Here is a 15,613-nt window from a genome sequence, read left to right on the forward strand (position 1 = left end):
CTTCATCAATATTATTAAATTAACCACAAATAATTTGACAGCTTCAGGTGTTTGCATCAACATCACTTGACTGATGCTCTCGCTCTGTCACTCTTTCTCTCTCTCAGCAGCAGTTGACATGCGCTGCACGTGAGGGCACTACACAGCGCATCTCACAACAAATTAATTTGCAACTTTGTTGCATGAAAATAATAGGCTAAATAACAAAATGGATTTAATTAACAAAGAAGTTAAATAAAATTATTTGTAAAGATGAAACAAATGAAAAAGAAAATGAAAGAACTAAGAGCTGATGTGGGGCGAGGGAGTGGCGCAGTAGGTAGTGCTGTCGCCTCACGGCAAGAAGGTCGCTGGTTCGAACCTCGGCTCAGTTGGCGTTTCTGTGTGGAGTTTGCATGTTCTCCCTGCCTTCGCGTGGGTTTCCTCCGGGTGCTCTGGTTTCCCCCACAGTCCAAAGACATGCGGTACAGGTGAATTGGGTAGGCTAAATTGTCCGTAGTGTATAAGTGTGTGTGTGAATGTGTGTGTGGATGTTTCCTAGAGATGGGTTTCGGCTGGAAGGGCATCCGCTGCGTAAAACTTGCTGGATAAGTTAGCGGTTCATTCCGCTGTGGCAACCCCGGATTAATAAAGGGACTAAGCCGACAAGAAAATGAATGAATGAATGAATGAATAAGAGCTGATGTGTTGCGGTAATACACAATCATTGGTCATTTGAGAGAGCACTCCTGCAAGATTCTCTCTTGCTTTCAGTTATTTACTTTTCATTTATATCCATTATTAAAAGCCTATTTAAGTTTTAAGATGGCCTACAGCCTATTTTTTGAGTGCATGCATTGACTGCTTCTTTAAAAACATGGAATATATGTGTCTTATTTGTGTTTAATTCTATGAAATGATAAACACATTTGTTTAGAAAATGTCCTATTTATTTAATTACAAAATGTTAGGCCTATATTTATTCATAGGCTATAAATGTATATTTTATTTGTTTATTTAAACTAGCTTATATACATTGAATTAAATTACAGCCTGCATTTTAACATTCGTTTTGGCTTTATTGAACTGTTGAACAGACTATTAATAACTAATCAAAGAACATTTGACTGAGCTCAGGGAAAAGTTTTATTTGTAGGCCTACAGTCTAAAATGAATATGCGATCCGCTGATATGACAATCTGAAAATTTCGTATATCGCTAACACTACAAAACACTGGTTTGTGCATTATTATGTGCTGTCTCATTAAAACCATTTTTATTATCACATAATCTGTTAAAAACAGATCACATGACTTTTTTGATGTGTATGCTGGTATTTATTCGGTCACTGTGTTTCCATAGTTGTTTTCTTATCAGGTAAAATGTTTTTCCTGCAGTGTGCAGAAGCTTTTTAAATGCATTTCATAAATGTTGCCACATCTTGGTGTTTCCATTAAGATTAAGTTTTTCCAATATTCTAAAATGCACATTTAAATATGTGGTGGATGAATATAGTTAGTGTAGTCTGAAGGAAGTTTCTTGAGGTCAGTGAAGTTGTATAATGATTACAGTGACTGGTCAGAGATGACATTTGTGCTCATATGCGGGAGCATTTGGCTGAAGGTTGTGACACATTGAGCGACTGAGAAACTGTCTGGACGCACAGACAGAGATCCAGACAGTCCTTTTGGTGTTTACTGTTTACAGAATTTGAGTTTAGCAAGTGCTCAAAAAGACTGTTATTTTTGTCTTTTAACCATTATTAATAAGAACTACACTAGAGAGAGAGCACAGAAAGGCTATTATTGAAATAACGCTTCAATTAATAAATAAAAATGTCATACTTTGTTTTTAGAAATATTTCCTTGGTAAAATTATGAAAAATTATTTTGACAACCCAAATTACCAACCAAAAAAGAAAAAGACTAAAATGCATAAATCATAGGATATAAATACAACAAATAAATAGGTAAGTTAATAAATAAATCTGCTCTATACACAAAAAAATGTAGCCTATACCCTAAAATAAATGAGCAAAACAGAGACAAATGATGTATTATTTCACACAGATAATGTAAGGACTAGTCTGGAGTATTTATGTCTTTACATAAAAGTCAGATTTTGGGATATATTTTCTCCGGGTCCTCTGGTTTCCCCCAAAATCCTAAAACATGGACTATAGGTGAATTAGAATAACTAAATTTGCCATAGGGTATGAGTGTGTGTGTGTGAATGTGAGTGTGTACGGGTGTTTCCCAGTACTGGGTCGCGGCTGGAAGGGCATCCGATGTATAGAACATTTGCTGGAATAGTTGGCGGTTCATTCTGCTGTGGCAACCCCTGATAAATCAGGGGCTAAGTCGAAGGAAAATGAATGAATGCTATAAAAGTGTGCATGCAGTATAATGATTTTTTTAGGTCATGTTAGATCATGTTTATTATCTAAAACAGTGTTTCTCAAACTTTTTTCACAAAGTACCACCTCAGAAAAAATAGTCTCTATTCATATTCATACTTATACCATTTTTGATAAATTTTGAAATATATTGTGCATGTGCATATGACATATTTGTAAAACCTTTTGAAATCTAAACACTGACTTGTATGTAGATTGGTAGGGAACCCGTTTTTCCTCAGAGGATGTCAAGCTGACAAAACATTGCTGCAGCTCTGATACAAGTTTTATTCATGGAGAAAATTAAAAAGCACTGAAGTTTGGGTGTTCTGTGTTTGTCTGAGATAAGTAGTCTACCGAAATTATATTCCACATAAAATATGAAGTTGATTGGTCGGTTCTTGTCACGTGACTCACAGTGCAGCATTCTGAAAAGCTAAGGTCCCATTTACACTAATGCGTTTTAGTTTGAAAACGCAAAAGTTTTGCTACGGTTACACCATCCGTCCACACTACGGCACACGAGCGCCAAAAACGGAGCGTTTTGGAAACGCTGGAGAGGCTGTTTTCATTCTAAAACGCAGCTGCTCCGTCTCAGTGTGGATGAGGGAAAATAAACATGTTAAGCACAGTGCTTTGATAACAGGCTTTAGAGAACAGCCAATACTGATCACATCGGCATTATCGTACGCATCAAATGATTAAAATTGTATTCACTTTTCTCTTATTTTTTTCATTACCCAGCGATTCCTCCGTGCACCACTAGAAGTAACCCCGCCTACCACTAGTGTTACACATACCACAGTTTGAAAACCACTGATGTAAAATATTACACTAGGAGATGATATGTTTATCATCTAAAATATGTTGATTATCTTATTTTCTATTATAAAAAACAACAATTAAATCTGTTCTGTTTACAATTTGCTAACAAGGTATAAATCTGGTCACACTTTATTTTATTTTAAAGTACAATTCTGTGTATTAACGAACCATTATCTATGACTTTTAGCTCAATCAACTCCTAACTTGCTGCTTGTTAATAGTTATTACGGTTGGGTTAAGGTATTGGCTATGATTAGGAATGTAGAATAAAATCATGCAGAATATGTGCTTTAGAGGTACTAATAAACAGCCAATATCCTTATAATAAGCCAATAATTAATAGAGAGAATTGCTGCTTAAACTAAAGTGTTACCAAAAATCTTGCTCTATATATGAGGGCCACATAACGGAGCTCAAAAAGTGGACATGAATCCAGTGTAAGCGTTGAATGAGTGTGTCATACCATATGTTCCCGGCGCCCTCTCCTGGTAGGAGAACTGTAGATGCAGCTCTTCTTCACTCATCTCCCTGATGAAGACCTTCAGCAAACAGCGCACCAGGAACAGAGCATTATGGGCCTGCCAGATGAACAACTGACTACAGAGAGAAACAGAAAGAGAGGGAGAAAGATGATTACTGACTGTGAACTGCAGCTTCACCCTGTCAGCTGCAAACCAGTACTGGGAAAGCCCCATACAATCTCACATTCACACACACATACACACTCATGCACTACGGCCAATTTAGTTCATCCAGTTCACCTATAGTGCATGTGTTTGAATTGTGTTGGAGCACAACCCACGCTAACACAGGGAGAACATGCAAACTCCACACAGAAATCCCAACTGACCCAGCCGGGACTTGAACCAGTGACCTTCTTACTCTGAGGTGACAGTGCTAACCACTGGGTCGCCCAGTATAAAACTGTATTTTGCGATTTCAGCTTTTTTACAATATTTACAATATTATTTTATGTAAAAATTATTATTATTATTATATGGCCTTCCCCTTAAGCCCCTTAAACCCTCAAAGGAAAAATTTGAATGTCAAAATCCCGTTGAGTATGATTTTAAAGCATTTTTGTTTCTTTAATTATGAGGACACAAAGCAAGTCCTCATTTACCGACCTAATAGAGGTCATGTCCATGTCACTATACAATTTTGTGTCCTCGTAAACCACATAAACAAGTACACACACATGCTGTCAGACGCTGCAGTGGTGACTATATGATTATGGGTTGCTGTAATGATAAACGTTTGCAGCCGTCACATCAGCTGAGGCTGTATCTGTTCTCATAAATCTGCGCTTCAGTCACTCCCTCATCTGGATTTATGCTTCAGCAACACTTTCAGCACAAACATCAGATGTGTGAGACGCTGCTATTCCCATGGGAAAATCATATCAGAAACATCTTATTAAATCGTCCGAAGCGATTAGTGAAATAATGTTGGGAAAAGCCTGTGTGGGAAAAGATATTTTAAGAATTCTGAAAAATAAAATCTCAGGATCTGAGAACTGGGACATTCATTTACATTTATTATCATATTGAAATAGAAACTTAAACACAGAAGACTCATTAAGCTTAAATGTAATTGTTGCTAATTAAAATACTGCATAAATAATAAATAAATAACATTTTTGACCAATTCTCAGTAAACATAGGTCATATATTTTAGTGCATTAGAACAAAACAGATTTATTAAAGGGATATATCTATTAAAATAATATTTTAGTCACCAAACATCTTTAGAAATAGAAATATAATATATTTAAGTGAATGCAAAATATTCCAAAAACAAATTACTAACTACAAAATTCCAACAATTTCATTTATTTTCATTCATTGATTTTATTTTCGGCTTAGTCCCTTTTTAGTCGCCACAGCGGAATGAACCGCCAACTTATCCAGCAAGTTTCACGCAGCGGATGCCCTTCCAGCTGTAAACCATCTCTGGGAAACATCCATACACACTCACACATTCACACTCATACACTACGGACAATTTAGCCTACCCAATTCACCTGTACCGCATGTATTTGGACTGTGGGGGAAACCGGAGCACCCGGAGGAAACCCACGCGAACGCAGGGAGAACATGCAAACTCCACAAAGAAACGCCAACTGACCCAGCCGAGGCTCGAACCAGCGACCTTCTTGCTGTGAGGCGACAGCACTACCTACTGCGCCACTGCGTCACCTTCATACATTTTTTGTTTTTGATTTTTGCTCATTTTAAAGTTGTTATTTAATATTTTTCCCTCACATATACATTTGGGCTACTAATTTTGGGACTATTATCATAAGTTATTTCATTAGATTAGTATATGTACAAATATAATATTATAAAACATCCTATAGAAAACAGATTTGTGCGGGGTTTACTTATATGCTGATCACTGTATATACACTCACCGGCCACTTTATTAGGTATACCTGTCCAATTGCTCGTTAATGCACATTTCTAATCAGCCAATCACATGGCAGCAACTCAATGCATTTAGGAATGTAGACATGGTCAAGACGATCTGCTGCAGTTTAAACCAAGCATCAGAATGAGGATTTTTGGGGGTTTTTACAAAAACCATCTCTAGGGTTTACAGAGAATGGTCTGAAAAAGAGAAAATATCTAGTGAGCAGCAGTTCTGTGGGCGCAAATGCCTTGTTGATGCCAGAGTTCAGAGGAGAATGGCCACACTGGTTCCAGCTGATAGAAAGGCAACAGTTACTCAAATAAGCCCTCGCTACAACCGAGCTCTGCAGAAGAGCATCTCTGAACACACAATATGACCAACCTTGAGGCAGATGGGCTACAGCAGCAGAAGAGCACACCGGGTGCCACTCCAGTCAGCTCAGAACAGGAAACTGAGGCTACAATTCACACAGGCTCACCAAAACTGGACAATAGAAGATTGGAGAAATGTTGCCTGCTCTGATGAGTCTCCATTTCTGCTGCAACATTCGGATGGTCGGGTCAGAATTCGATGTCAACAACATGAAAGCATGAAGCCATCCTGCCTTGTATCAACGGTTCAGGCTGGTGGTGGTGGTGTAATGGTGTGGGGGATGTTTTCTTGACACTTTTGGCCTATTAGTACCAATTATTAACCACAGCCTACCTGAGTATTGTTGCTGACCATGTCCATCCCTTTATGACCACAGCATACCCATCTTCTCATGGCTACTTCCAGCAGGATAGTGTGCCATGTCATAAAGCGTGAATCATTTCAGACTGGTTTCTTGAACATGACAATGAGTTCATTGTACTCAAATGGCCTCCACAGTCACCTGACCTCAATCCAATAGAGCACCTTTGGGATGTAGTGGAACGGGAGATTCACATCATGGATGTGCAGTCGACAAATCAATGCCATATCATGTCAATATGGAGCAAAATCTCTTGAGGAATATTTCCAGTACCTTGTTCAATCTATGAAACGAAGGATTAAAGCAGTTCTGAAGGCAAAATTGGGTAGAACCCAGTACTAGTAAGGTGTACCTAATAAAGTGACTGGCGAGTATATATATATAATGTTATTGACAAAACAGAAAAAACAGTAAAAATAATTTTAAATACAGAATCTGTTCACTAACAAATATTTTTACAGTGTTCATAGTTCAATAACAGATGACACAAAAAACACATTAAAAGCCTTAGAAATAAGCACACCTCAATGTAGAGGTTTCTGACTTACTCTTGGCATTCTGTGGAAATCTTCAGCTCTTTGGTTCTGCTGAGAAAAACTCTCACCAACGCCCCGAAGTTCCCGGACCTGGGGTTATTCTCAACTATGAAGATGATCAAAAACACAAAACATCATTCCCATACCAACTTAAGGCTGTTCATGTAACTGTACGTGCTACTAAACCAGATCAACTCAACACATTTAAGATCCCTGTGATTTAGTTGTTAAAAAAAAATGGATCAATAAACTCTATAAATTATACACAGTCCGTGATAAAAGCAAAGCTGACATGTGATCGGTATCAGTCTGAATGCTGTGGCTTCATGCGCCTGCAATTACAGAGCTTTATTTCACAAGACAGAGGCTCTGAAATCAGTGCGTGTCTGGACTATAATGAAACGGCAGTAAATCACTCATAGAAACACACACATACTCAGAGTCTTGGCCAGCGGGACGACAGCCTCCTCCAGGAGTTTAGCATCAGCACTGCAAACACACACACACACAGAGACAGAGAGAGAGAGAGAGAGAGAGAGAGAGACAGAGAGAGAGAGACAGAGAGAGAGAGAGACAGAGAGAGAGAGAGACAGAGAGAGAGAGAGACAGAGAGAGAGAGAGAGAGAGAGAGGAAGATTAGGATCATATACACTTGAAAACTTATTGTCTGATGCTCTTTATTTAAACAATTCATTCACTCATTCATTTTCCTTCAGCTTAGTCCCTTTATTCATCAGGGGTCTCCACAGCGGAATTAACCGTCAACTATTCCAGCATATGTTTTACACAGCAGATGCCCTTCCGGCTGCAACCCAGTAGTGAGAATCATCCATAGACACTCATTCACACGCACTCATACACTACGGCCAATTTAGTTTCTTCAATTCCCCTAAAGCGCATGCCTGGACTTGAATCAGCGACCTTCTTGCCTTGAGACAACAGTGCTAACCACTGAGCCACCGTGCCACCCTATTTAAACAGTTCATTTTAATTGAACACAACTTTATAAGGTTTCTACTTCATAGAGTTGACTTAAAACATTTTTTATTAACTTAAATTGAACCTGCAACCTATGGATTACACGTCCAATTTCCTTTACTATTAGGCAGCAACTACCCAATTGAACAGTTGTTACAGTCCTATCCAGGGCTCAACAATAAGGACTGCCCAGTGGCCCGGGGCCAGCGTGAAAGACACTCGGGACAGTAGACAGGATTGTTACTGGCCCCTATCGGCCAGTAACAATAAGCATGTTTTTTTTTGTAACCTGGCAACAACCAGTACAGCGAAAAATGAGCATGGCGGCAAAATTAAACAATGAGGCTAAAAGAAAACGTATGTTTCTAAAGTCTTAGAAGCAGACAATTACATGGGTACAAATTTAAGAAACTGAAAAAAAAATTAATTAATTAAAAAAAAAAAAAGAGTTGTCAGTTTGGCAAGCCATTTTTCTCAAAATTATTTAGAATTGAATTAAAATACCAGCACATTTTTCATACTGCTCTTTCATTTGCATAAAATCTTGAATTTTGCTCATCATACATTTATTAACATATTTAAAATGTTTAAATTCTAGATTCACAGGCATAATTTTGCCACTATTTAAAATATGTGGCTAAGAAATAGCTATTAACTTTTTAGTTTTTTTGGTGGGGCCAGTGAAAATTTTGGCAGGGCAAGTAAAAATCTCAACTAATGGCCCGATCAGACCCGTATAAGAAATCCTTAGCGTTGAACCCTGCTATCACTGTGAAATGTTGCTAAATACAAAATATAAGGCACAAATTCCACATTGTTGGGTATTAATGGGGAGTGATTATGCAAAATTCACATTTATAAGAGGTTGTGGGGGAAACCGGAGCACCCGGAGGAAACTCAATCCAACACGGGGAGAACATGCAAACTCCGCCCAGAAATGCCAACTAACCCAGCCGGGACTTGAACCAGCGACCTTCTTGCTGCGAGATGACAGTGCTAACCACTGAGCCACCATGTCACCTTTAATAGTTTTTTTTTTTACTCTGAATTTGTATTGAAACCCCAAAATAACCCCTTTAAAATGCCTGTAACCCTCACAATGCATTCATGTCTGTTTTGACCAGGAAGAATAAACAAAAAAAATTATAAAAATGCATAGATTTAGTATGCTAATACAACTTTGCAAATTCAGACCCTCAAAACCCACATTAATTTGACAGGGGGTCTTTTTTAAATTATTATTGTTATTTATGTTTTTATTTTCTATTTTTGTTTGCACTAAATGTTTATAATTTTTGTGCTTTCTGTACTGGAAACTCCCAACACTGAGACAAATTGAAATAAAATGTAAGACTCGAAATAAAGCTCTTTCTGAATCTGATTTAAAAAAAATTAAAAATTAAAAAAAAAATCACATGAAAGTTTCCTTTTTCAGAACCTTTTGGACTTTAGGTGTGTATGAAGCACATTTAGGAAAAACACAATATAATGCAAGTTAACTATATCTGATTAATCCAGAAAAACTTATCCAAGTCATAATTAGTGCCAAACAGAATCTGCTGCACAAGCAAAAATATGCAGATTTCCACAAAATTTTTAGCCAATCATTGAATCTGTTTATTTACTTTACTAAACATGTATAAATATATATTCATGTAGTTTTTATTTTAACTTCAGAAATGTAATGAACCAAATTGTACATGTTAATATGATTTAACCACAATACAGTTTGTGAAGTATTGTTTTATTTCTTTAAGTCAATGTAATCTATGAAGTTTACCATCTGTTTAAACCACTTATTTAAAATGAGCTGAAAAAACACAAATCTTTAGGGTTTTTTGCGGCAATTTTTTTGTTTAATTCACTTTCATTTGTAAAAACTAATAAATTAACTTAATTCTTTCACGCCCCATTCACAGGGAGCTTTAGCGTCAACGCTTGACAAAGGGCATGTTTGAAGTTGGGGCTGACACGATCGTCATAGCAGAGTCAGCCAATGAAATTAGTCAGCATTTGACTACTGTCTGAGCCGGTGTATTTGCATACAGCAATCTGATTGGCTGACGCAATCGTCGGCGCTTGAAAAGTTGAGCAAGTCACAACTTCTGCAGCAAGCAACGCCTCTGAAGTGGCACCGACGGATCCAAAATGCAGTTCGGCTACGCTTGACGTCACCCATTCAAAGTGAATGGGAAGCGTTGAAGCTGAAGTATGAAAGGGGCGTCACATTGTCCCAAAACAAATCAATTGTGTAAATCTTTTGAGAGAGTATATTATATGACACATGCTTTGTTTAACAGCAAATGGATTTAATTAGATTTGCATTAAAAACCTTAAATAAAAGTTAAAAAGGGGGGTCTTTTTATTTCATAGTTCAAGTTTTAGTTGCCATACTCCCAAAATATAAATAAAAACAGCAGATTTTTTTATAAAATTCTGCACAGAAATAGTCTTGCCCTGATCATAATGAACATTCTACAAAAGGGGTCTGGAGCCTTTTTTTTTTTAGCAAAGAGGCATTTTTTTTTGGCAAATCCATTTTTTTAAAGAGCCATTGGGCTATATAATACTACTACATGCATGCATGCATATATTACTACTGTACAGCATATAGCAAGTAGTGAAAGTTATCATTTTTAAACTGTAAAATATTATTGAAGGGAGAGACTGCCTCTCAGCTGGAGAGCCACATATTTTTGGTCGCGAACCATAGGTTCCCTACCACTGTTCTACACAAAAAGATGTTGAAATGGTGATTCTCTGGCTCCCTCTGGTGTCTTTCTCTGATTAACTGACACACATCCACTTTGAGCTCATGACATCAATCCACATCCACATTCAGTCGAAGCATTAGCAGAAAAATCCCCACATATGACAAAAAACACACAACATACAAAATACAGTAAGAGACATCTACTTTACAACTATCTAAATAAACACACAGCAGAGACGTCATCTTCAGTGAGGGAGCATTGTGTATTTGTGTTTTCTGCTTTGCTGTTTTGCTAGAAATGTCAAGTGCCATGGGAGTCGGAGTGCTGGATTCATTTATAAATTGATAAACATGTTAATTTAGCTTCACTGCCATTCCCAGCTTCTGTTAATAATGTATTATGCTACAGTTAAGATTACATATCATATTTTAATATTAATATTTACATTATATATTTTAATGATAATTATTCTTGGTATATTGTCAAAACATTTAATTCCATAAAGCAAAATGCTGTATAATTAAAAGATAATTTAGCAATAAATAATACTACTTTAATTATTTACATTTATTTAAGAGAACAGTGAAAGTAAAACACAATTACAGGAAACATTTTTGTTGACAACAGATTAATCGAATGTCATTATAAATTGTGGATCTTGTTATAAAAGTGACCCAAACTCACACCTTTGTGTTCAAATAAGCGTGAAAATATTATATGTGACCCTCGATCATTAAACCATTCATAAAGGTAAATCTTTTGACACTGAGATTTATCAGGGGTCATACACATTTTACTACGATTATTCAATGACTTTTCTAGGACTTTCAAGCAAATTTTCATGACCTAATGTTTCATGTAATGTCTATGTATACATGGTAAATAGTATGAAAAATTATGCATCTTCAAAGTTATTACAGCATGTCATAAAACATACAACATTTAGTTTAAAAGAATCTTTATATCCATGTAAAATTGAGTTAGATAATGCTCACTAATAATGTGACAGTATGTGTTTGACCATGGACAGAAAAAGAAGTAATAACAATTAACCTATATTTAAGTATATAAATATTTGTTAATCTAATCTTCATGACTTTTCCAAAACTTTGTGGATATTTTAGTTTTTCCAAAACTTGGCCTGGAAAATGGCATGTCAAAATTCCAGGTTTTTCATGACCGTATGTTTATACATCACCAGAAAGCAGAATAAGTAAGCTTTCCCTTGATGTATGGTTTGTTAATAATATTTTGTCAAATTATTTGAAACTATCTGGAATCATCTAAAAAAAAAAAAGATCTAAATATTGAGAGAATGGCATTTAAAGGGCAATGAAACCCCCGTTTCAGCAGGGTGTTTTCACACCTCTACTTTGGAAAAGGTCAGGAAAGTGGGTGTGTTTAGCTCTGTTTAGGGTGGACTGTCAGTGGAGCAAAATAGGGATGATATGGGAGTGTCGATTTGGGCACGCGCTGAGTTTTAGGGCGCACTTCCAACCGGGCCTGGGCCGGCCAAGTGAACCGTGCCTGAGCCCGATTCAGCGCACTCACACTATGCTATCCGAACCGTGACCAGGCCCGTTTTCCGGATCGTTTGAGAAGTGTGAGTGCACTTAATCAGGCTCAAGCATGGTTCACTTGGCTGGCCCAGGCCCGGTTGGAAGAGGTGTGCCTGAGCGCGGTTCACTTGGGCTTTGGCGCGGTACGCTTGTAGTGTGAGTGCGAAACGCGCCAAAGCCCGAAACTGAAAGCGAGACGTGACTTTTAAGGGTCTGTTTCATATGGATTTATTAATCATTCTTACTGTTCAGTGAACGCAAACTGTCATAGTTTATTAAATACGCAAACTCCTCACTCACCTACCTATTCACTCAGTATCTCAGTCACTGATTGGCTGATCAAGGCTCGCGATACATCAGCGTAAAGCCAAGAATCTTACCTTTCAATGATATATGATACATGTGGATAGGTATATTTTCCCGAATTTTGGAATATCATGACCCTTATTTGTTGCGTTTGGCACTTACAAGACACAGCAGGGGTTTACTGATGCACACTTCCTCAAACACGCTGAAAATGAACTCATTTTGCAGAGGACAACCTAAGGTAAAAGATGATGTAGCTTGTTTGGCTATCTGTGCTATCTCTGGCAGCTCACGGAGTAAATAATCAATTTTACAAAAAACGAGTTTATACTTTATGATTCATTTGAAGACTGTTGGATATGTGATTGTAAATCAATAAAAATAACGATAGATCCTTATTATTGGGAATGAGAGCTTTGATTTGATGTATTACTTGCCAATATGTGTCTAATATTAGCGATGTGAAAAATATGCATACTGAACAATGTACATAATTTGGGGGGGGGGGGGGGGGGGGGGTTCGAGATATTATACATCGAGTGTAAATTAAGTGTAAATAACTTCGTTTCAGTACAACAAATATTAAAGTGATGTGCATCAGATGAAAATAGACATTCTAAGCTTTCACCCAGTTGGTCATATGGTGTTATTGATGCAGACAGACCTCTTAAATCTATATTTATTCGCCTGATGATTTCATTTTGTCCCCGGTACCAGGCACGCAGAGTTTAACTGGTTAATAAAATTAAATAAAGAAAATAAAATAGTATTTAATTAAAGTAACATTTGTATATATGACAGAAATCAAAAGTCTTTGTTTCTTTACTCATAGAAATCTCGCAAAGGGTTAAATAACTATCACAGTTTCTGACAGAGAAGTGTTCGAGCAATTTCTCAAAGAGCAAAACAAACAAATCTCCAATTCAATCACTCCTTTAAACATAAAAACTTTCAAGGATTTGATGCTAATTGCCGTTAAACGCATCATAACAGTCTTGTGAAAAGGGTTTACTGTAGCACATCATTGATGTTCCTCTCACCTGCAGGTGGGGCTTGTGAAGGTGAATGAGATCAGCTGGTTCCAAAAGGGCTCGTTCTCTGAAATGGCGTCTGGTCCAATCAGAGTGCGGATGCTCTGGCTTTCCGACAGGTCGCTCACCTGACTGGTGTTTGCACCCATCATCAGCCCCAGAATCCCCCAGAGACGGTCTTAACGCCTCATCTCCACGCACACAAACCTGCGGCAGCACCAGAGACACATGCTTTAACAACAACACCAAATCAACATGTTTTCACTGAATTAATTTACATAATATAAATTAGGGCAGCACAATATTGGAAAAACATGACATTGTCATGTTTTAAGTGATATATATTACAATATGAATACAGCAATAATTAACCAGATGATTTCAATAGCTCTAATTGGGAAGATTTGATTAATTGAGATCAACTGGAATGATCCAGTCTTTTTCTAAAGAGTGTGTCTGCATAAATTAGAATAAATTATGTAAAAAATAAATAAATAGAAGTGAAATAAACAGTGCTTTATGGTTTTCTTAGGAGTGTAACAGTATTTAAGTACAGAAATTGAACAATCAAATGTAAAATAACATGGTTTTCATTCTATAATTAATGAAATATACAGTTGAAGTCAGAATTATTCGCCCCCCTTTTATTTTTTTTATTTTTTTAAATATTTCCCAAATGATGTTTAACAGAGCAAGGAAATTTTCACAGTATGTCTGATAATATTTTTTCTTCTTGAGAAAGTCTTATTTGTTTTATTTCGGCTAAAATAAAAGCAGTTTTTAATTTTTTATGAACCATTTTAGGGACAAAATTATTATCCCCTTTAAGCTGTATTTTTTCTCGATAATCTACAGAACAAACCATCGTTATAGAATAATTTGCCTAATTACCCTCACCTGCCTCGTTAATTTAATTAATCTACTTAAGCCTTTAAATGTCACTTTAAGCTGTATAGAAGTGTCTTGATAAAGATCTAGTCAAATATTATTTACTGTCATCATGGCAAAGATAAAATAAATAATTTATTAGAAATAAGTAAATAAAACTATTATGATTAGAAATGTGCTGAAAAAAATCTCTCTTTAAACAGAAATTGGGGAAAAAATAAACAGGGGGGCTAATAATTCTGTATGTAGGTATGTATGTATGTATGTATGTATGTATGTATGTATGTATATGTATATATATATATATACACACACACACGCACGCACGTACGCACGCACGCACGCATGCACGAGCACACACACACACACACACACACACACACACACACAGGATTTAATAATATCTTTACCTTATAATCTCTATTAATCAATCTAATCCTCCATTGCGAATACACACACTGGGACATCGATGCTCAAATGATATATTGTGCAGCCCTATTACAAAAGGTTTAATCCACTAACATTTTTATTTAAACTCATGTGTCCATGATATCTTTAAGCAAAATAACTTCCAGTCCCCTCCTCATCTGTTCTTTTCCCTGATTGGTTTTTACTGGTGTGAGGGCGGGATCAAGATGTCATTCACATGTGATCCACCAATAGATTAGAGTTGCTGAAATTCGTCAAAATAACCAACAATTTAACATCATTTTAAATTCATTCATTCATTTTCCTTCGGCTTAGTCCCTTATTTATTGGGAGTAATCACAGTGGAATGAACCGCCAACTATTTCAGTATATGTTTTACTCAGGGGATGCCCTTTCAGCCACAACAGAGTACTGGAAATCTCACTCATTCACACACACACACACACACACACACACACACACACACACACACACACACACACACACACACACATACACTACAGCCAATTTAGTTAACCCAGTTCACCTATAGCGCATGTGTTTGGACTGTGGGGGAAACCGGAGCACCCGGAGGAAACCCACACCAACACAGGGAGAACATGCAGACTCCACACAGAAATGCCAACTGGCCCAGTCGGGACTCGAACCAGCGACCTTCTTGTTGTGAGGCAACAGTGCTTACCACTGAGCCACCGTACCGACTATAATTTTATATTGATTTACCTTTTACAATTTGTTTTCACACTTTAAAAAAAAATCAACATAGTTAAACTGTTTAATAAATATAGTAAATATATACGGCCATATTGGAGGCAAAGAATGTAAACA

The 15,613-nt window shown here is 36.9% G+C and overlaps 1 protein-coding gene across 2 annotated transcripts in view; it reads right to left on the reverse strand.

Annotated features, from left to right (window-relative positions):
- dym (dymeclin) overlaps positions 1-15,613 on the reverse strand; it is a 137,971-nt gene that overhangs the window by 120,390 nt on the left and 1,968 nt on the right. For both annotated transcript variants that reach the window (XR_015519787.1, XM_087300498.1), the window contains exons 2-5: positions 13,478-13,675; positions 7,317-7,369; positions 6,893-6,986; positions 3,663-3,796 (exon numbers count right to left, since the gene is read on the reverse strand). Coding sequence is in view for 1 of the 2 variants with exons in the window: in XM_087300498.1 (XP_087156624.1) it covers positions 3,663-3,796; positions 6,893-6,986; positions 7,317-7,369; positions 13,478-13,620 (424 nt within the window). In the remaining variant the exon portion in view is untranslated. The remainder of the gene's footprint in view (positions 1-3,662; positions 3,797-6,892; positions 6,987-7,316; positions 7,370-13,477; positions 13,676-15,613) is intronic.

This window comes from Danio rerio, chromosome 21 (assembly GCF_052040795.2).
Source record: "Danio rerio strain M-AB ecotype USA chromosome 21, GRCz13ab, whole genome shotgun sequence".
Lineage (NCBI taxonomy): Eukaryota > Metazoa > Chordata > Actinopteri > Cypriniformes > Danionidae > Danio > Danio rerio.